The sequence below is a fragment of the Myotis brandtii genome, unplaced genomic scaffold (assembly GCF_000412655.1).
Source record: "Myotis brandtii unplaced genomic scaffold, ASM41265v1 scaffold111, whole genome shotgun sequence".
NCBI lineage: Eukaryota > Metazoa > Chordata > Mammalia > Chiroptera > Vespertilionidae > Myotis > Myotis brandtii.
The window spans coordinates 2,139,825-2,162,537 of NW_005353789.1; the positions used below are offsets into that span (position 1 = coordinate 2,139,825).

Consider the following 22,713-nt stretch of genomic DNA (forward strand, 5'->3'; position numbering starts at 1 on the left):
ACCCAGTGCCAACAGGTGCGGGGCCCAGCCCCCTGGGCCCCGGGCGGGGAGGGGCCTGGGTTTTGCCTTGCTTCTCTCACCCTGATCCCGCAGCCAGGCTTTCTGTTGCGAAATCTTGGCACAGTTTTTGAGGATTTGTGCGAGTTCTAGTCGCGTTCATCCTTTCTTCATCCCCTCTTTCGGTGCACAGCTAAGCTGCTCCCTTATACTTATTGGCTAGTTTGGGGGGGGGGGGGTTTGGGGGATGGTAATCCTTTATCCCACTCCCGTTTAAGTGGCGAACTTGGGGACACCTTGCCTGAGCTTAGGTGAGTCGCCGCGGGTGACCAGGCCGGACAGTAATAACCTGAACTGGGGGGTACCTGGGAGCCTTGCGAGCAGCTAGCGTGAGGGAGGCTCCTCTTTCTGGGGCAACGGTGGGGACCACTTCAGTGCTGTGCAAGAGGAAGGAGCAAAGGGGGGGCAGGGAGGAGGGGGCTGTGTGTGTGCCCCTCTGTGTGGCTTCTCACCTTACCCCAACCCAGTTGGCGCAGTTCAAGCAAAAGCAATGTGTGGAGGGTGGCACAAGTGTGGTAAATAGCAGGAGGAGATCTCTAAGGAGCGACTTTCTCTGGTGAATGTAGATATTTATGTCTGTCATCGCCTATTAACTTGGTGGCTATAGTGTGTATAGATACATTGAAATTTGCGTAGGTGTTTTTGGGCTGAACACATCTCCAAGGAATCTTTCCTAAGCAGCACCATGTGACCACGGGGAGGAACTGCTGGTGTGCGTAGATCTATATTTAGTCCTGGATGATCTCTCATGACCCAGGGAAGGTCTCTGAACTGGGTACATAAAAAAGGGGAAGAGTCCCGGGAGCAGGTTTTCTGCATTCTTGAATAATGTCTGGTACAGTCAGACTCAGATGGGGTGAATAATTATTCTTTCCTCTGAAACACAGTAGCTAGGGCTTGTCATGTGGTATCTGTGTCTCAATTTAAAACATAAACATAGTGGGACCCTAGTGATAAGCCTCAGCTAAGAAACAGGGAGGTTAGAATTAACCAGACAGTATATATGGATCTTGACAGGTCAGGTGAGGGTTGGAGCAAATGTAGAATTGATGTCCAAAAAGAAATAACAAAAATGAAAATGCTTGCCCGTTGAGATTTTCAGAGAAAATAAAGGGACAGCTTGTTAGATCTTTTCAATGAATGGCTCTTCATTTTGGGAGGAGACAGTGGTAGAGCCGATGAGGGCCCAGAGCACTGTTGGTGGAAATCAGGGTTCACAAGCAGTGCTGTGTTATGCCTTTCAAGCAGATTGGCTGGCAACGATGAGAAGATCAGCTACTGACTGGCAACTTTCTTGTTGGCATTCTTCCATCTCGCGTCTGTCAGTGCTTTGTTTTCCTAGAGGTGGCAACATTTCTGGCTACTAAGCATACTGGCCTTGGGCCTTCTGGTTATCTAATGGAGTGTTAAATCCTTAGAACTTATTTCTCCCGTGTGTATTTTCAATCTTGCTTGGTTTTATGTGCTCCATTAGACAGTGAATCTGCTACTACCACACCTGATACCTGGGGATCATACTATCTTTTGGAATAGAAAATCACGAGAAACCACTTACATTTATTGTATTCCCCCCCCGCCCCCCGCCAGGTTAGTATCTAATTTAACTTTATTTTTATGGGTATATATTTCAAAATATCATTTCATAATAAGACATTTCTTATATTATTGCTAACATTACTTTCTTATAATCTAAAATTAACTACTGGCTGATAAACTACAATAAGGCCAAAAAAAAAATCAATTGAATAACACCTATCTAGGGAAAAGATAAATGGTCAGAAAATTGAGGGGGAGAAGCTGTGTGACTATCTATGCTAAGCAAGGTACCTAATGTGGCACAGAAGTGATGGGATCAACTGTATCCATCTCCCCAGGGACCGCGGAGGAATTGGACTTTGGATGAGCATATAGATGGCCCCAAAGAAAGTATCTCCTTGGAGAGGAGATGGGGAAAGGAGGGTAGTTTTCCGATGAGAGAAGAATCTGGAATCTCTGAAGCAGGGATTGAGAATCTTGAGTCTGATGTCCACAAATAACCAATGGAAAGACCATCATAGCATTTTGTGAGAGCCTGAAGACACAAATTGTGCTGTTGTGGTTGAATTCAAGAGTTGCCTCCCCATCCTCTTCATTTTTCAAGAACCACAGTTGTCCTTTCTTGGTCCTGCAGTGAAATCTACATAAACTATATCCCTGCAACCCTCCCTTATCCTAAAATGACAGATGCTGTAGCTTAGTGCTATGGACAGATTTCGGAATAGAGACTAGGGTTCTGGCAGACCTGGTGCCCTAACAAGTCACTTACTTTCTCCCTGTACCTGCAGTATTTGTAAAATTAGACAGGATGTTGAACTCGATGCTTTTCGGGTCTCTTTCAGCTCTGTGATAACTTATTTATTTTGCTGTGTTATCACTTCATGCATTTGCACCCTGTATTAGCGGGGGGAAGAAGGAGGGTTGAAGTGATCTGCAGGCAGATGTTCACCTACTTTCTGGGTGCATGGAAGCGAGGAGAGGAGAATGACGTTTCTTTCTCTTTTTAAAATATTTTTATTTATTTCAGTGAGGAAGGGAGAGGGAGAGATAGAAACATCAATGATGAGAGAGAATTATTGATCAGCTGCCTCCTGCATGCCCTCTACTGGGGATTGAGCCTGAAACCTGGGCATATGCTCTGATCCAGAATCTAACCGTGATCTCCTGGTTCATAGGTTGATGCTCAACCACTGAGTCACACCAGCCAGGCTGAAGTTTATTTTTATTGATGAAAACTATGTAGAGATTTAATATTTTCTTAAAATGCTTTTGTTTTTCCCCCCTTGTTAGTATATTTAAAAATACGAATTATCAAGAGGTTGAGTCAGGATTTTTTTTGAATTAAGCCAGTCACTTTTTTCTTAGGTTTATATGTTTACTATTTTACTTCAAGGTATGTCTACATCTGGGAAATCATTCAATTGATAGAAATGTTATTAGGAAACCCTGGTATGAAAAATTTTAGTTGAACACAGAGAAAATACAAATAAGCCTCGTATGAAAGAAAGACACTTTAGACTACCAGTATCTTTCTATTTATCTAAAAGAATGGAGGGGGAGACATTAGGGTAGTTTTTCAAGAACTTGCAGACAAAAAATAAAATTATCTTAGTAATCATGTTTTATAGTGCAATGCAAATAGAAAATTCTGCTTGTTTACTAAATGCCCTCTTAAGTATCAGGCCATTTAACTGCTGAGATGAATTGGGTTGAGGAAAATATATCCTTTTGGTAAAGGATTCTCCCCAAATAATATTCTGTAATTTGGCTTGGGATGCATTATGTATAAATGATGATTCAGCTACTTTCTTTGGCATTCAGTATGACAGGAAATAGCCACATGGGGGTATTTCAATTAAGTTTAAAGAAAAGAAAATAAAGAATTTAGTTTCTTAGTTGTGCTCGCCGCATTTGAAGTGCTCAATGGGCACATGTGGCTAACAGCACAGTGTTGGACAGTGCTGAAGAGGAACATTTCCAGTATCCCAAAAAGTTCTTTTTGGCAGCACTTAATTAGCTAGTGATGATTTTGATTATCCAGAAGATCACTTTTATTCCTCTGGGAAAACAAAATAATTAAATCTCATCACAGTCAGGCACCTAAGACATAGGAAATAAGACAAACTGGCTTTTTCAGCCAGTATATATTTTCCACTGTACAGAATGAACAATGCCACTTTCCTAAGACCAATGATATACCAAGATTACAAACACTTATTTCTCAAAATTTCTTCCCCAAACTCTAGTTGTCCTTTTTACTTTTCTGATCCAGCACCAGCTGTTATTGCTGGAAAGCACCAACTCTTTCAAAGACAAGGGACGTGGAGCCATCTGCTGTTAATTTCAGGAACTGCAGGAGAGTTGTAGATTAAACCAATGCATAATGTCAACATGTTCTGTGATCAGTTCCCACACTGCAAAGATTTATCTCATAGAGAAGTTTTAAATGATTATCCAAGCCCATTTAGAGTTTCCATGTACTGAAGTATCATTTTGTGTTTTAATAAACTACTAGCAAGATATCCTTAAGACAAAAGATGACAAGTTTTAGCTTTGTTTATCTTCCAGGGAAACCAGATAATAGTTATCTGAGTCAGAATCTCCTCCTTCCATCAATTAGAAATTAGAAGAGACTTTTTTTTAAAAGTAACATCTAGGAGAAATCAATACAAAATACTTTCTGTATAGAAGCCTATATAAAAATAAGAAAACAATACCACCATTTCATTATTATGGAGAAAAATTGGACCTTCTTTCCTTAAAAATACTGATTTTTCTCCCTTGACTTTGAAATCTACTCAGCATTTTGGGCTCCTTTCTAAAGAATGTACTTGTCTGGAAATTACTTACTTTTTGTTCAGATGCCAGAGAAGTGAGTTGATCTGAGTTGTCGGTTTTATATGTTTGTACTCTCTACATAATACCTCTTTTTTTCAAGGAAGTGAACAGAGTGTAGAATTTCTACAGTTCTCAGGGCTGTTGCTAGAAATCTCTGCTTTAAGATTTTCCTTGGCTGAGGAAAGACTTGAGAAGATAATCTTTTAGACATTTTCAAGCTCATATAAGCCGTATTTTAGGGAGTGTCAAAAACTTGACTTTGACCTTCACCCTGGTTCACATCTGTAGTTAGATATACTCTGAAGTAAAGATGAAATATATGAAGTCTTTTTCATTCAGATCTCTGGAACCTCAAATGTAAATAGGAAGAAGATATATCTCACCCAAGTGCAAAGTTCCTTTAGGATCTAGATGGATATTGGGGAACTGGTAATTCCAGGATATTAAATTAAGCCACTCCTCACTAAACAAACATGCTATCAGAGTTCAGCTGTGATAGGGAGGCCTTTCTCCACCTCAGTGGGTTTTTTTTTAGGGAAGTTGTTTATTTCTAATGCCAGAGCCGATAATCTAGGGGGCCCGATTTAGGAAGGGACAAGGGAACAGTCAAGTCATGTGCTCGCCGCCAATGAGATGGTAATCCTTTATCCCACTCCCGTTTAAGTGGCGAACTTGGGGACACCTTGCCTGAGCTTAGGTGAGTCGCCGCGGGTGACCAGGCCGGACAGTAATAACCTGAACTGGGGGGTACCTGGGAGCCTTGCGAGCAGCTAGCGTGAGGGAGGCTCCTCTTTCTGGGGCAACGGTGGGGACCACTTCAGTGCTGTGCAAGAGGAAGGAGCAAAGGGGGGGCAGGGAGGAGGGGGCTGTGTGTGTGCCCCTCTGTGTGGCTTCTCACCTTACCCCAACCCAGTTGGCGCAGTTCAAGCAAAAGCAATGTGTGGAGGGTGGCACAAGTGTGGTAAATAGCAGGAGGAGATCTCTAAGGAGCGACTTTCTCTGGTGAATGTAGATATTTATGTCTGTCATCGCCTATTAACTTGGTGGCTATAGTGTGTATAGATACATTGAAATTTGCGTAGGTGTTTTTGGGCTGAACACATCTCCAAGGAATCTTTCCTAAGCAGCACCATGTGACCACGGGGAGGAACTGCTGGTGTGCGTAGATCTATATTTAGTCCTGGATGATCTCTCATGACCCAGGGAAGGTCTCTGAACTGGGTACATAAAAAAGGGGAAGAGTCCCGGGAGCAGGTTTTCTGCATTCTTGAATAATGTCTGGTACAGTCAGACTCAGATGGGGTGAATAATTATTCTTTCCTCTGAAACACAGTAGCTAGGGCTTGTCATGTGGTATCTGTGTCTCAATTTAAAACATAAACATAGTGGGACCCTAGTGATAAGCCTCAGCTAAGAAACAGGGAGGTTAGAATTAACCAGACAGTATATATGGATCTTGACAGGTCAGGTGAGGGTTGGAGCAAATGTAGAATTGATGTCCAAAAAGAAATAACAAAAATGAAAATGCTTGCCCGTTGAGATTTTCAGAGAAAATAAAGGGACAGCTTGTTAGATCTTTTCAATGAATGGCTCTTCATTTTGGGGGGAGACAGTGGTAGAGCCGATGAGGGCCCAGAGCACTGTTGGTGGAAATCAGGGTTCACAAGCAGTGCTGTGTTATGCCTTTCAAGCAGATTGGCTGGCAACGATGAGAAGATCAGCTACTGACTGGCAACTTTCTTGTTGGCATTCTTCCATCTCGCGTCTGTCAGTGCTTTGTTTTCCTAGAGGTGGCAACATTTCTGGCTACTAAGCATACTGGCCTTGGGCCTTCTGGTTATCTAATGGAGTGTTAAATCCTTAGAACTTATTTCTCCCGTGTGTATTTTCAATCTTGCTTGGTTTTATGTGCTCCATTAGACAGTGAATCTGCTACTACCACACCTGATACCTGGGGATCATACTATCTTTTGGAATAGAAAATCACGAGAAACCACTTACATTTATTGTATTCCCCCCCCGATTTTCAATCCTTGGTTTTATGTGCTCCATTAGACAGTGAATCTGCTACTACCACACCTGATACCTGGGGATCATACTATCTTTTGGAATAGAAAATCACGAGAAACCACTTACATTTATTGTATTCCCCCCCCGCCCCCCGCCAGGTTAGTATCTAATTTAACTTTATTTTTATGGGTATATATTTCAAAATATCATTTCATAATAAGACATTTCTTATATTATTGCTAACATTACTTTCTTATAATCTAAAATTAACTACTGGCTGATAAACTACAATAAGGCCAAAAAAAAAATCAATTGAATAACACCTATCTAGGGAAAAGATAAATGGTCAGAAAATTGAGGGGGAGAAGCTGTGTGACTATCTATGCTAAGCAAGGTACCTAATATGGCACAGAAGTGATGGGATCAACTGTATCCATCTCCCCAGGGACCGCGGAGGAATTGGACTTTGGATGAGCATATAGATGGCCCCAAAGAAAGTATCTCCTTGGAGAGGAGATGGGGAAAGGAGGGTAGTTTTCCGATGAGAGAAGAATCTGGAATCTCTGAAGCAGGGATTGAGAATCTTGAGTCTGATGTCCACAAATAACCAATGGAAAGACCATCATAGCATTTTGTGAGAGCCTGAAGACACAAATTGTGCTGTTGTGGTTGAATTCAAGAGTTGCCTCCCCATCCTCTTCATTTTTCAAGAACCACAGTTGTCCTTTCTTGGTCCTGCAGTGAAATCTACATAAACTATATCCCTGCAACCCTCCCTTATCCTAAAATGACAGATGCTGTAGCTTAGTGCTATGGACAGATTTCGGAATAGAGACTAGGGTTCTGGCAGACCTGGTGCCCTAACAAGTCACTTACTTTCTCCCTGTACCTGCAGTATTTGTAAAATTAGACAGGATGTTGAACTCGATGCTTTTCGGGTCTCTTTCAGCTCTGTGATAACTTATTTATTTTGCTGTGCTATCACTTCATGCATTTGCACCCTGTATTAGCGGGGGGAAGAAGGAGGGTTGAAGTGATCTGCAGGCAGATGTTCACCTACTTTCTGGGTGCATGGAAGCGAGGAGAGGAGAATGACGTTTCTTTCTCTTTTTAAAATATTTTTATTTATTTCAGTGAGGAAGGGAGAGGGAGAGATAGAAACATCAATGATGAGAGAGAATTATTGATCAGCTGCCTCCTGCATGCCCTCTACTGGGGATTGAGCCTGAAACCTGGGCATATGCTCTGATCCAGAATCTAACCGTGATCTCCTGGTTCATAGGTTGATGCTCAACCACTGAGTCACACCAGCCAGGCTGAAGTTTATTTTTATTGATGAAAACTATGTAGAGATTTAATATTTTCTTAAAATGCTTTTGTTTTTCCCCCCTTGTTAGTATATTTAAAAATACGAATTATCAAGAGGTTGAGTCAGGATTTTTTTTGAATTAAGCCAGTCACTTTTTTCTTAGGTTTATATGTTTACTATTTTACTTCAAGGTATGTCTACATCTGGGAAATCATTCAATTGATAGAAATGTTATTAGGAAACCCTGGTATGAAAAATTTTAGTTGAACACAGAGAAAATACAAATAAGCCTCGTATGAAAGAAAGACACTTTAGACTACCAGTATCTTTCTATTTATCTAAAAGAATGGAGGGGGAGACATTAGGGTAGTTTTTCAAGACCTTGCAGACAAAAAATAAAATTATCTTAGTAATCATGTTTTATAGTGCAATGCAAATAGAAAATTCTGCTTGTTTACTAAATGCCCTCTTAAGTATCAGGCCATTTAACTGCTGAGATGAATTGGGTTGAGGAAAATATATCCTTTTGGTAAAGGATTCTCCCCAAATAATATTCTGTAATTTGGCTTGGGATGCATTATGTATAAATGATGATTCAGCTACTTTCTTTGGCATTCAGTATGACAGGAAATAGCCACATGGGGGTATTTCAATTAAGTTTAAAGAAAAGAAAATAAAGAATTTAGTTTCTTAGTTGTGCTCGCCGCATTTGAAGTGCTCAATGGGCACATGTGGCTAACAGCACAGTGTTGGACAGTGCTGAAGAGGAACATTTCCAGTATCCCAAAAAGTTCTTTTTGGCAGCACTTAATTAGCTAGTGATGATTTTGATTATCCAGAAGATCACTTTTATTCCTCTGGGAAAACAAAATAATTAAATCTCATCACAGTCAGGCACCTAAGACATAGGAAATAAGACAAACTGGCTTTTTCAGCCAGTATATATTTTCCACTGTACAGAATGAACAATGCCACTTTCCTAAGACCAATGATATACCAAGATTACAAACACTTATTTCTCAAAATTTCTTCCCCAAACTCTAGTTGTCCTTTTTACTTTTCTGATCCAGCACCAGCTGTTATTGCTGGAAAGCACCAACTCTTTCAAAGACAAGGGACGTGGAGCCATCTGCTGTTAATTTCAGGAACTGCAGGAGAGTTGTAGATTAAACCAATGCATAATGTCAACATGTTCTGTGATCAGTTCCCACACTGCAAAGATTTATCTCATAGAGAAGTTTTAAATGATTATCCAAGCCCATTTAGAGTTTCCATGTACTGAAGTATCATTTTGTGTTTTAATAAACTACTAGCAAGATATCCTTAAGACAAAAGATGACAAGTTTTAGCTTTGTTTATCTTCCAGGGAAACCAGATAATAGTTATCTGAGTCAGAATCTCCTCCTTCCATCAATTAGAAATTAGAAGAGACTTTTTTTTAAAAGTAACATCTAGGAGAAATCAATACAAAATACTTTCTGTATAGAAGCCTATATAAAAATAAGAAAACAATACCACCATTTCATTATTATGGAGAAAAATTGGACCTTCTTTCCTTAAAAATACTGATTTTTCTCCCTTGACTTTGAAATCTACTCAGCATTTTGGGCTCCTTTCTAAAGAATGTACTTGTCTGGAAATTACTTACTTTTTGTTCAGATGCCAGAGAAGTGAGTTGATCTGAGTTGTCGGTTTTATATGTTTGTACTCTCTACATAATACCTCTTTTTTTCAAGGAAGTGAACAGAGTGTAGAATTTCTACAGTTCTCAGGGCTGTTGCTAGAAATCTCTGCTTTAAGATTTTCCTTGGCTGAGGAAAGACTTGAGAAGATAATCTTTTAGACATTTTCAAGCTCATATAAGCCGTATTTTAGGGAGTGTCAAAAACTTGACTTTGACCTTCACCCTGGTTCACATCTGTAGTTAGATATACTCTGAAGTAAAGATGAAATATATGAAGTCTTTTTCATTCAGATCTCTGGAACCTCAAATGTAAATAGGAAGAAGATATATCTCACCCAAGTGCAAAGTTCCTTTAGGATCTAGATGGATATTGGGGAACTGGTAATTCCAGGATATTAAATTAAGCCACTCCTCACTAAACAAACATGCTATCAGAGTTCAGCTGTGATAGGGAGGCCTTTCTCCACCTCAGTGGGTTTTTTTTTAATTGGAACATATGCTGAGCATTTGAACAGAAGCTAAAAGACAGTGATCAATATAAAGGCATTGGATTTATTAAGTCTTTGAAAAAAAAAAAGGCAACACTTTTTCTTTGACTCCTGCCTTTTCTATCTCATTCACTTGAGGGTAAAGGGAATGCTGACTCGACCTTTTGGGAGAGATTTACAATGCAACGATAGCAGATGTTGAAAGATAGCTTTTGATTTAGTCCCCACACCCATCTTTTCCTAGAGCTCTTTTCCAATCCGAATTGTCACCTGAAACCACCTTATCCTGGTGCACCTGCCTCATCATAAATAACGTTGTGCAAAAGCAGTCGCTAATTCAAACACAGTCTGCTGTTGGGAAAAAGGCAGCTTTTCATCTGGTGCTTTAGTCGGATTGAAACCATTAGGCATGCCTTTCAAATCCATTCATCCCGTAAATCACCCGGAGCTGGCTTCCTTGCTGCTGGATCAATGTCAGGCGGAACTTTTTCAGGGTCCTTGGGAGAACATGATATATCTTTGTGACTGAATTAGCTGCCCCTGTAAGATACCTGGTCTGTCAACCAACTCTCCAGCTTACCAAATTGATTTTTAAAAAGAACATTCATCTTGTCTACCTGGATTGGATGTATCTTTTACTTCCCTCAGGGAAGTCTTCTGGCAGGACCTGCCCCCCGCCAGGTTAGTATCTAATTTAACTTTATTTTTATGGGTATATATTTCAAAATATCATTTCATAATAAGACATTTCTTATATTATTGCTAACATTACTTTCTTATAATCTAAAATTAACTACTGGCTGATAAACTACAATAAGGCCAAAAAAAAAATCAATTGAATAACACCTATCTAGGGAAAAGATAAATGGTCAGAAAATTGAGGGGGAGAAGCTGTGTGACTATCTATGCTAAGCAAGGTACCTAATATGGCACAGAAGTGATGGGATCAACTGTATCCATCTCCCCAGGGACCGCGGAGGAATTGGACTTTGGATGAGCATATAGATGGCCCCAAAGAAAGTATCTCCTTGGAGAGGAGATGGGGAAAGGAGGGTAGTTTTCCGATGAGAGAAGAATCTGGAATCTCTGAAGCAGGGATTGAGAATCTTGAGTCTGATGTCCACAAATAACCAATGGAAAGACCATCATAGCATTTTGTGAGAGCCTGAAGACACAAATTGTGCTGTTGTGGTTGAATTCAAGAGTTGCCTCCCCATCCTCTTCATTTTTCAAGAACCACAGTTGTCCTTTCTTGGTCCTGCAGTGAAATCTACATAAACTATATCCCTGCAACCCTCCCTTATCCTAAAATGACAGATGCTGTAGCTTAGTGCTATGGACAGATTTCGGAATAGAGACTAGGGTTCTGGCAGACCTGGTGCCCTAACAAGTCACTTACTTTCTCCCTGTACCTGCAGTATTTGTAAAATTAGACAGGATGTTGAACTCGATGCTTTTCGGGTCTCTTTCAGCTCTGTGATAACTTATTTATTTTGCTGTGTTATCACTTCATGCATTTGCACCCTGTATTAGCGGGGGGAAGAAGGAGGGTTGAAGTGATCTGCAGGCAGATGTTCACCTACTTTCTGGGTGCATGGAAGCGAGGAGAGGAGAATGACGTTTCTTTCTCTTTTTAAAATATTTTTATTTATTTCAGTGAGGAAGGGAGAGGGAGAGATAGAAACATCAATGATGAGAGAGAATTATTGATCAGCTGCCTCCTGCATGCCCTCTACTGGGGATTGAGCCTGAAACCTGGGCATATGCTCTGATCCAGAATCTAACCGTGATCTCCTGGTTCATAGGTTGATGCTCAACCACTGAGTCACACCAGCCAGGCTGAAGTTTATTATTTTTATTGAAAACTATGTAGAGATTTAATATTTTCTTAAAATGCTTTTGTTTTTCCCCCCTTGTTAGTATATTTAAAAATACGAATAATTATGAGGTTGAGTCAGGATTTTTTTTGAATTAAGCCAGTCACTTTTTTCTTAGGTTTATATGTTTACTATTTTACTTCAAGGTATGTCTACATCTGGGAAATCATTCAATTGATAGAAATGTTATTAGGAAACCCTGGTATGAAAAATTTTAGTTGAACACAGAGAAAATACAAATAAGCCTCGTATGAAAGAAAGACACTTTAGACTACCAGTATCTTTCTATTTATCTAAAAGAATGGAGGGGGAGACATTAGGGTAGTTTTTCAAGAACTTGCAGACAAAAAATAAAATTATCTTAGTAATCATGTTTTATAGTGCAATGCAAATAGAAAATTCTGCTTGTTTACTAAATGCCCTCTTAAGTATCAGGCCATTTAACTGCTGAGATGAATTGGGTTGAGGAAAATATATCCTTTTGGTAAAGGATTCTCCCCAAATAATATTCTGTAATTTGGCTTGGGATGCATTATGTATAAATGATGATTCAGCTACTTTCTTTGGCATTCAGTATGACAGGAAATAGCCACATGGGGGTATTTCAATTAAGTTTAAAGAAAAGAAAATAAAGAATTTAGTTTCTTAGTTGTGCTCGCCGCATTTGAAGTGCTCAATGGGCACATGTGGCTAACAGCACAGTGTTGGACAGTGCTGAAGAGGAACATTTCCAGTATCCCAAAAAGTTCTTTTTGGCAGCACTTAATTAGCTAGTGATGATTTTGATTATCCAGAAGATCACTTTTATTCCTCTGGGAAAACAAAATAATTAAATCTCATCACAGTCAGGCACCTAAGACATAGGAAATAAGACAAACTGGCTTTTTCAGCCAGTATATATTTTCCACTGTACAGAATGAACAATGCCACTTTCCTAAGACCAATGATATACCAAGATTACAAACACTTATTTCTCAAAATTTCTTCCCCAAACTCTAGTTGTCCTTTTTACTTTTCTGATCCAGCACCAGCTGTTATTGCTGGAAAGCACCAACTCTTTCAAAGACAAGGGACGTGGAGCCATCTGCTGTTAATTTCAGGAACTGCAGGAGAGTTGTAGATTAAACCAATGCATAATGTCAACATGTTCTGTGATCAGTTCCCACACTGCAAAGATTTATCTCATAGAGAAGTTTTAAATGATTATCCAAGCCCATTTAGAGTTTCCATGTACTGAAGTATCATTTTGTGTTTTAATAAACTACTAGCAAGATATCCTTAAGACAAAAGATGACAAGTTTTAGCTTTGTTTATCTTCCAGGGAAACCAGATAATAGTTATCTGAGTCAGAATCTCCTCCTTCCATCAATTAGAAATTAGAAGAGACTTTTTTTTAAAAGTAACATCTAGGAGAAATCAATACAAAATACTTTCTGTATAGAAGCCTATATAAAAATAAGAAAACAATACCACCATTTCATTATTATGGAGAAAAATTGGACCTTCTTTCCTTAAAAATACTGATTTTTCTCCCTTGACTTTGAAATCTACTCAGCATTTTGGGCTCCTTTCTAAAGAATGTACTTGTCTGGAAATTACTTACTTTTTGTTCAGATGCCAGAGAAGTGAGTTGATCTGAGTTGTCGGTTTTATATGTTTGTACTCTCTACATAATACCTCTTTTTTTCAAGGAAGTGAACAGAGTGTAGAATTTCTACAGTTCTCAGGGCTGTTGCTAGAAATCTCTGCTTTAAGATTTTCCTTGGCTGAGGAAAGACTTGAGAAGATAATCTTTTAGACATTTTCAAGCTCATATAAGCCGTATTTTAGGGAGTGTCAAAAACTTGACTTTGACCTTCACCCTGGTTCACATCTGTAGTTAGATATACTCTGAAGTAAAGATGAAATATATGAAGTCTTTTTCATTCAGATCTCTGGAACCTCAAATGTAAATAGGAAGAAGATATATCTCACCCAAGTGCAAAGTTCCTTTAGGATCTAGATGGATATTGGGGAACTGGTAATTCCAGGATATTAAATTAAGCCACTCCTCACTAAACAAACATGCTATCAGAGTTCAGCTGTGATAGGGAGGCCTTTCTCCACCTCAGTGGGTTTTTTTTTAATTGGAACATATGCTGAGCATTTGAACAGAAGCTAAAAGACAGTGATCAATATAAAGGCATTGGATTTATTAAGTCTTTGAAAAAAAAAAAAGGCAACACTTTTTCTTTGACTCCTGCCTTTTCTATCTCATTCACTTGAGGGTAAAGGGAATGCTGACTCGACCTTTTGGGAGAGATTTACAATGCAACGATAGCAGATGTTGAAAGATAGCTTTTGATTTAGTCCCCACACCCATCTTTTCCTAGAGCTCTTTTCCAATCCGAATTGTCACCTGAAACCACCTTATCCTGGTGCACCTGCCTCATCATAAATAACGTTGTGCAAAAGCAGTCGCTAATTCAAACACAGTCTGCTGTTGGGAAAAAGGCAGCTTTTCATCTGGTGCTTTAGTCGGATTGAAACCATTAGGCATGCCTTTCAAATCCATTCATCCCGTAAATCACCCGGAGCTGGCTTCCTTGCTGCTGGATCAATGTCAGGCGGAACTTTTTCAGGGTCCTTGGGAGAACATGATATATCTTTGTGACTGAATTAGCTGCCCCTGTAAGATACCTGGTCTGTCAACCAACTCTCCAGCTTACCAAATTGATTTTTAAAAAGAACATTCATCTTGTCTACCTGGATTGGATGTATCTTTTACTTCCCTCAGGGAAGTCTTCTGGCAGGACCTGCAATCCGCATGCTAATTTTGGTGTTGCTAAACTTTCTTCTAGCCTGATTCCTTGTTTAAAATACCAAAATTTGTTTTCCATTGTCTCATTATGTCCTCTCTATCCCAAAGGGCTGCTCCAATATAGGAGGGGGAAAGTCTATTTAAATATCTCTACCCAAACTAAAAGCAATGTCTCTTTTTTTTTAATACTCTCCAACTCCACATGATTGGTACTGCCTAAAAATACAGCATTCCTTCATTTTGAAGGAGGAGTCTGGAATGTGGTAGACCAAGGTTCCCTGCAGAGCCACCTCGTTCTCCTCATTTGAGCCGGAGTAGATAAATGACTAGATTCTGTACATGTGCCCACACACGTGCGTCCCAACCTGGGGTCTGAGCTCCCTGAAAGTATATGCATTTCTTATGGGGAGAGGTGTATGATTTCCCCCAGAAAACTTAAGAGCCACTGACCAGATAGACTATATTCTGAGTTTCCAAGAGCTGGTTTGCAAATGAAATTTAGAAAGGTGAGCATTACTTGGGAGATTAACCTGCCCTCTGCCTTATCTTATTGGCAGTGATTTGAATAAAGCCAATAGCTTAACTTGTTCAAGTGTCAATCATAAATCTCTCTCTTTTTTTTTCCCCAAAGGAATTAACTACTTTGAAGTTTGACTTAACAGTTAAATTAATGCCAGTTTTTAACTTTATGCTGTCACACATTCTAATTTTGGGAAGGAGTCTATTTTTCCTAAACAAGAATTTTGGTTAGTAGGTCCCCATGGATTAGGTACATTGGGTCGGACAAAATATGTGCTACAGAAGAATGGCTGACCATGGAGAAGGTGATTTTGAGGTTATGTTGGAAAGGGTGCAGAGGAGTACATTGAGAGCTCACAGGACCCCAGGAAATATTAACTGTGAGAGCTGTAAAGAAGTTCGCTGCAGATAAGAAGTCAGAACTACAGTGACACTGGAAAAAAGAAAGGGAAGCTATGAGATAGGAGCCTTACACTTAGCCCTTCTTCCACTAGGAAACCATTAGCAAATTAGCCCTAGAGTTGATAGTACCCAGGGATAAACAGTTCTCTGGATCCTTATGTCCAGTACTTGGGTTTTATATTTGTCTTCTTAAACAAGAATGAAGCCAGTATTTAATCTTCTGAATCTTTTCACTTTCAGAAGCGAAGCAGGTAGAACTCAAAGTCCTGGATGTGAAATTCGAGTAATACTGAACAACAGTAGCTCTTGATGTGGGTGACACTTGGGGAGAAAGAAAGTGTAGTATGTTTACTTCTTCGGTATTTAAAAATACACTTCACAAACAGCACCTTCTGTACCATTCTGCTGACCTTCCTCCTTGTTTATCAAAGGCATCTATTACACTAGGCAACTGATCTTCCCAGAAAATGTCCAGGCAGGCCACTTGTTGGAGATTATCCAGAAGTGGGGGGTGAATACTCTGATGCATGATCTTTCTTTTGGTCATTTGTCTCATTAAAATTTTTTACTGGAAATCTAGAGAGTGCACACAAGCAAATATTTCTGTATTTCATTGACTCTAAGACGCCATCCATTGTAAGATACTCTTTTATTTCATATATCACTAAAAAAAGACTTAATTAAACATGTTTTCTTATCGCTTGACTATTTATGTCCAACCCAGTTTCAAAGACACTAAAATAAAAGAAATGCATATTAGGATCTCTGAAATCTTTATTTAGATGGGATTGTGTTTTGATTGCAAAGATCAGTAGCTTAAGCTCTTTTGTTGATAGTATTGCTTTGTAAGAAGAGTACTTAAGGGCTGTAATACATCTTTGGAGCCAGGATTTATGTAGAACATGTAAAATATATAAATTTCTCTAATAGCCTACAATTTGGGGGGATACTGACAGGCTTTTCTTTTCATGGTTAAACATTAGAAGTTCAAAGAAGACCACTTGCAGTGAAACGATGTGGTGTAATAACTTTTGAACTTGACATCTGAAGACCTGGGTTTGAAGCCCTGCCCTTTCTGCCCCTTATCTGATGTATAACCCCAGGCTAGTTATTACAGGTTTTCTGAACCTTAGCTTCTCATGCAGTCAAAACAGTGGGGATGCCTGCCAGACAGGGTGGGTTGTAGAATCCAAAAAGGCATCTGTAGGTGGTAAACTTGACACAGATGGAGTGCTGTGGACATTCTCAAAGCCTTCCACACCATGCTTCTCAGGTGAGTGGCCTTGAGGGGGAATCAGAGAAGCAAAGAACAGTGGGACTGGAGACCGTTTCCTACACACAGGATCCCATAGTAGAGGAATGCACAGCTGAGGAAGGGGGGAGGCCGAAGGAGTTGTAAGATGCTGTCTTGAATACCTGGCGAGGTAGAAAATATGACCGCTGTGCATAAAGAAGGGGCTGGAATCTCTTGGAATGGCTTGAATCTCAGCAGTTGCTCCGTGCACATTCAACAATCAAGGTGGCTCACAGGAAAATCAGGTCAGCTGATTAGCGACAGAACTTTGGGCTAATTGCAGAGAAGCGCCTGTGACATACTCTCTCCTTCAAATTGATTTTTAAGTATAATAAGCTACAACCCCAATTAACTTACCCCAACCTCGGTTTGGTTTCCATTGCTATTTGTAGTATTTTTGTTAGGCGCCTGGTTGGAGGGGGGTTTCTAAGTGTTGAGATTTTGTACCTCTTCAGACACATTCTGTACGACATATTGCCAAGGGACACTAAAATAGCCTTTTGCCATTGCTCTACTAAGGCTTTACGAAGAACTCTTGCTATAAGGAGAATTGGTAGTTTTGTTAGAATTCCAGAAGGGGTAAACGAAATTGGAAGTAATTTTCCAGATGAAGGACCTCCTGGGGTGGGGGTTGCAGGGCAAATGACCTTCCAAAGTGTTCATGGCTGTTCAGCCCCAGATTAGGACTTCACTAAATCTGAGTCCTTGTCTAGATCGCAGGCTTTATCTGCTTAATGGGAGCACATAACTAACATGTGCAAGGACTGGGTGGCTTTTGGTGCCGAGTGACACCTGACTGTTTTATGGGTTAATTCTTATTGTTAAACCGAAGGCAGCCGGGTGCAAGATTTTTTGGATGCTACTTTCACTAAATGCTGTTTTCACCTGCCAGGTCGGCTGTATCGTGGATGTGTGTGTGTTTTTTTTCCCAACACTGCACCCTTGGCCGCCTCCTGCCAGTCACCTGCACACATTGTGAGGCTGTGGCCCATTCTCTGGCGTTGGAACAGATGCCCTAGCAGTGAGGGATGTGGCTTCTGAGGCAGGGCTCCACACCCCTGCCCCATCCGGGTGCAGGTGACTTTCAGCATCTTGAAAAGAAGGACTAGCCCAGGTTGTATCCTCCTGCAGCCTCTACACACCCTGTCCCTGTCAGCCCAAGGCTGGAGTTTGGCTTCCTCTCATTGTGTGGTTTCCGACACCCTCCGTCTGGGCAGCTCCTGAATGCCTCCGTTGTCCAGATGCGCCCCCAGAACAGGGGCCTGTTCTCAGGGCCGGGAGCTCTGCCCTTAGGAACCCAAGTCATAACCTACTAACCTCTGGCCTCTGCTGAGCACCTGTGACAAGGCTCTGTGAGCTGCACACTCACGGGCGGAGAGGACTGGCGCCTCCTGTTCTCCACACCAGGTGCCTTCCCAGCCTGTGTGTTTACTGAGAACTCTGGCTCTCTAGAGCTCCTCACCCCCACAGGAATTTAACACAAAGGGGTGAAAACCAACAGCATCCCCATCTCCCAAGGAAAGCTCAGGAGTCAGCATTCAATCTCTTAACACACACTCACATCCGTGAACACACACACTGTGCTCTACTGTGCACTTTCATTCTAGGCCTCTTTGACTGTTTCACTTTGCCAACTTTTGCTTCTGTTGTCTCCTAATCTATGCCCATTGCTAGTCTGATATTTCTTAAGTGTTAGATCCTACTTCCTGATGAACTTTGAAGGCTTATACATTTCCTCCTTAGGATACTTGCCCCACAGGGCTAACGCAATGGCCAAATGGGAAGGATGATATCTAAGTATAGCAACCAGAGACTCGAATTTAAGTCCATAAATCCTTTGAGCTGAGCATTTTATGGTATTTGATTGAATGAGATTGGTACTCAAAAGTATGGTAACTCAAAGAGCAGTTTGCTTCTTGACGGATTCTGATATTGTGTCAGAACCTAACCTGTTTTTTTAAAACTGCCTGTTCCTGCCTTACCGTTAAAGCTTGTTAAAACTTACTTTTCTTTTGGATTGTATATTACTAACACTGTGCTTTCTCCTTTTTTGTTTACTTTAGGAAAGCATGCCTCAGACGCCTCCCTTTTCAGCCATGTTTGACAGCAGTGGTTATAACCGAAACCTCTATCAGTCTGCAGAGGACAGCTGCGGAGGGTTGAATTACCATGACAACAACCTCCTCTCCGGATCTCTGGAAGCACTCATCCAGCATTTGGTACCTAACGTGGATTACTATCCGGATGTAGGTATCCGTGTTCCTCTGAAACACATCCTTGGTTTCTAATTCAGCAGAAAGTATGATACAATAGTCGGGACCCTAGATTCTACAGAATTATATCTGGGATGTTAAAGGTTTTCCTAATAAGAAATTGCATATGATTGTTAACTGCTTTGAGATCAAAGTGTGCCTGAGTAAGATCCCAGTTTTGGTTGTCTGCATATCAGTTTCTTTCCAGGGTTGGTACCACATTGTAGATAGTCAGATATACCATCTAAAGGAAGTATCTGCAGGTTTGATTCAGGCATGTGCCTTGGTCCTTAAATAGACATGCCGGAGAATATTGAATGCTCTCAGAATATTGAATGCCTTTGTGTTTCCAAGAGCATCACTATGCTGGGAAAAGTAAAGTCAGAGAAATTTCATAGCAAAGAGAACAGGTGTTATATTCAAGATGCAATTCTTTGTGATTGGACATCAGATGACATGATAGCTTATGTTTTGCTTTGATAAATGGACATTTCTGTAGATCATACTTTCTAGCCTAGGCAGATCGTTTACATTTGCTCAATCTTTATAGCAATTCCAAAAGCTAGAGAAGAGAAAACAAATTTAAAATTTTCACACAGCCTCACTCCTGGTATTAGCAATCAAACCTGGCTTTTCTAATTATGGGGCAAGTGATATTCCCCCCTTTCTTGGTGCTACAGCTGCCCCTACCAACCAGCAGCTGGTTGTTGATAATAATTTCATGAAAATATGTAGACACTAGATTCATATGTTTTTATAAATATAACTAGAGGCCTGGTGCACAAAATTCGTGCACTGGGGGTGGAGGGGTCCCTCAGCCCGGCCTGCGCCCTTGACCTCTCACAGTCTGGGAGCCCTGCCATCAATTGCCCCACAGAGGGAGGCCCCTCTGACCCACCTCAGTGCTGCCAGCTGGGTAGCCTGGGCCTCTCCCCAGCCGGGGCTCTGCTATCGATTGCTCTCCAGAGGGAGGCCCTGCCCACCCCCACAGCGCCACCGGCTGGGTAGCCTGGGCCTCCCTCTTTGGGGTGATTGATTGCGGAGCCCCCTCATCGATCACCTCACCAGCCAGTAGCCTAGGCCTCTCTCTGTGGGGGTGATCATGGGGCAATGGTGGGGCCCCCCCGACCAATTGCATTGCACCTGCCTTGGCTGGCCTGGTGCCAGTGCATGTCATAGCATGGTCATCCAGACGGTCGTTCTGCTGTTCGACCTTTTGGCCTATTTGCATATTATGCTTTTATTATTATAGATAATGACCTTGGTGTGCAAAGGGTAGAGTGTGCTTGCCTCTATAACTCAACATAATGTTTCTTACTGAGTTATCTCTCTGTGTGTGATTTGTTACATAGCATTTTTAAATATGTTGCTACACAGGGAAAACTTGTAATCAGAAGTAAAAGGAGTCCCTTGTTCAGCCCTGTAAGTGTTTATGAGCTATTAGAGGCACCCAAGGTTGGGGAAAAAATCCCATGTTTGTTTTTTTTTCCCATTGGGAGTCTGAAACTATTATAACAAATAAGCACTACTTCATTACTGGCTTCTTGGGAGATAATGTGGTCAAAGAAAAGAATATAGTATGATATTGTATTTTATCAAATTGCTTAGCCTTTGAGCAAGTAAATAGATGACTTGAAAGCCTGCCTTTAGCTCTGACAGAGTGCACAAACAGGGCAGTGTGTTACCCTGGGCACCCTGGAGAATTCCTGAGCTGATGTGATTGGCTGTTTTTTTGGTTTCCATTGAGTTACCCTAATATTTGAACACAGAACATGATTCTGTTTGGGTAGTATATTTTAGTTAGATTTATCTCTCTGGGCTGAATTTTATTCTTTTTTTACTAGAGTGAGTTATATGCCCTGGTGTCCTGGCTCCCAGAGGATAGATGTGAAGATGAGCTGTGGAAAATTTCAGTAGCTAAACTTCTCTTGTGCTTCTATTATTTTTAGTATGGTTTAAAGGAAAAGATACATGAAAAGATAAAGGAGACATTCATCTTGTGGTATTTTACTACTAGTAAGCATCACCTTTGAAACTGCAGCATTTAACTTTGATTGAGAGAATGTAATGAAAAAAGATGTGTAATATAGAGGAAAAATATTAGTTTCAGAAGAAATGTAACCATGTGATTTTTTTCTCTTACCACAGAGAACATACATATTTACCTTTCTACTCAGTTCTCGGTTATTCATGCATCCATATGAGCTAATGGCCAAAGTTTGCCACTTATGTGTTGAGCACCAGAGACTAAATGACCCGAACAGCGATAAGGTAATTATATGTTTGAACTTCACGATTTTTTTCTATTAGGTTTGGTAACTCTGTGGCTTAGATTTTGTGAAATTGGTTTCCTTAAGTAACCCTAGCTTATCCGTAGGCTGAGGTACATAAGTGGTATTGTTGCCATGCACAGGGGATTGGGAATGGCATAATGAGCACAATACACATCTCATGCCATGGAACATTCCGGATCCTGCCTTAAGTTGGTGGCACTTGGCATTGACTGGGGAAGGGAAGAACTAGAGCTTCTTTAATCTTAAAGACTTTGCACTAGAAGTTTATCAGGGACACTGTTTGTAATTATTTATTAGATGTGGTCCATGGTGATAGACATCACTGAATTAGATTTTGCTTTTTCTCCCTAGAACCAGATAAGAAAAATTGCACCCAAAATCCTTCAACTTCTGACAGAATGGACAGAAACTTTTCCTTATGATTTTCGGGATGAAAGAATGATGAGAAACTTAAAAGACCTGGCTCATCGAATAGCCAGTGGCGAGGAGGTGGGTAACCTGACTTTAGCATGACTGCTTGCATCTCTGGGCAGAGCCTTGGTGAGGAACGATGCTGAACCGAGGTATCGGAATCTCCACGGCTTCCTGTTTTTTTAATCTTTGAGCAAGTTCTCTCCATAGCACATTGGTCTGTTTGGGGTGTTAAGTGGGGATGATTATACAATCCCACTTCCAAGGGTATAATCTAGAGCTTTATGTGATTAATTTTGAGGTATGTTCATGTCAATTCATGCACAGGATTCCTGTTGCAAGCATGGGTATTTTTTGTGTCTTATTTTTTTAAAATTCAATTTATTGGGATAACATAAGTTTCAGGGGTACAACTTTGTAATACGTCATCTGTACATTTCATACTCACCACCAAACTCTAAGTCTCCTTCCGTCACCTTATATTTGACTCCTTTATCCTCTTCATCCTCCCCCTCCCCTTGCAGATGTTTTTAATTTGACTGTACACATACCCTTTTTCCTCCAAAAAGGTTTGATATATTGAGATAGATACTAGCTATCATATTGGTAGACATAAACACTAATAGATAGAAAATAACATCTACACTAATAAAAGAGAAACATGGTAATTGGCGTACGACTGCTACCCTTCCCATTGGCTAATCAGCATATCCTTATGCAAATTAACTGTCAGCCAAGATGGCGGCCGGCAGCCAGGCAGCTGGAAGCGAACATGAGGCTGGCTTGCTCCAGTGACTGCAGACTCCAACGTTCCCCACCTGACTTGCCGGCCTCTGAGCTGCAACTCTAAGAAACTTTGTAACAAATATAGAAGCTAAACAAAACCCCAGAAACCAGCTTTCAGCCAGCCGGGATCTCAGAGCTGGAGTTATACATTGTTTC

General features: G+C 40.7%; 1 protein-coding gene across 3 annotated transcripts in view; it reads left to right on the top strand.

The window, feature by feature from the left end:
• RASGEF1B (RasGEF domain family, member 1B) overlaps positions 1–22,713 on the top strand; it is a 548,743-nt gene that overhangs the window by 503,870 nt on the left and 22,160 nt on the right. For 2 of the 3 annotated variants that reach the window (XM_005857414.2, XM_014544657.1), the window contains 3 exons: positions 18,878–19,060; positions 21,215–21,337; positions 21,712–21,849. In XM_005857414.2, coding sequence (XP_005857476.1) covers positions 18,878–19,060; positions 21,215–21,337; positions 21,712–21,849 — 444 coding nt within the window. Of the gene's footprint in view, positions 1–6; positions 16–18,877; positions 19,061–21,214; positions 21,338–21,711; positions 21,850–22,713 lie in introns of those variants that run through there. The other variant, XM_014544661.1, reaches the window with a different exon arrangement.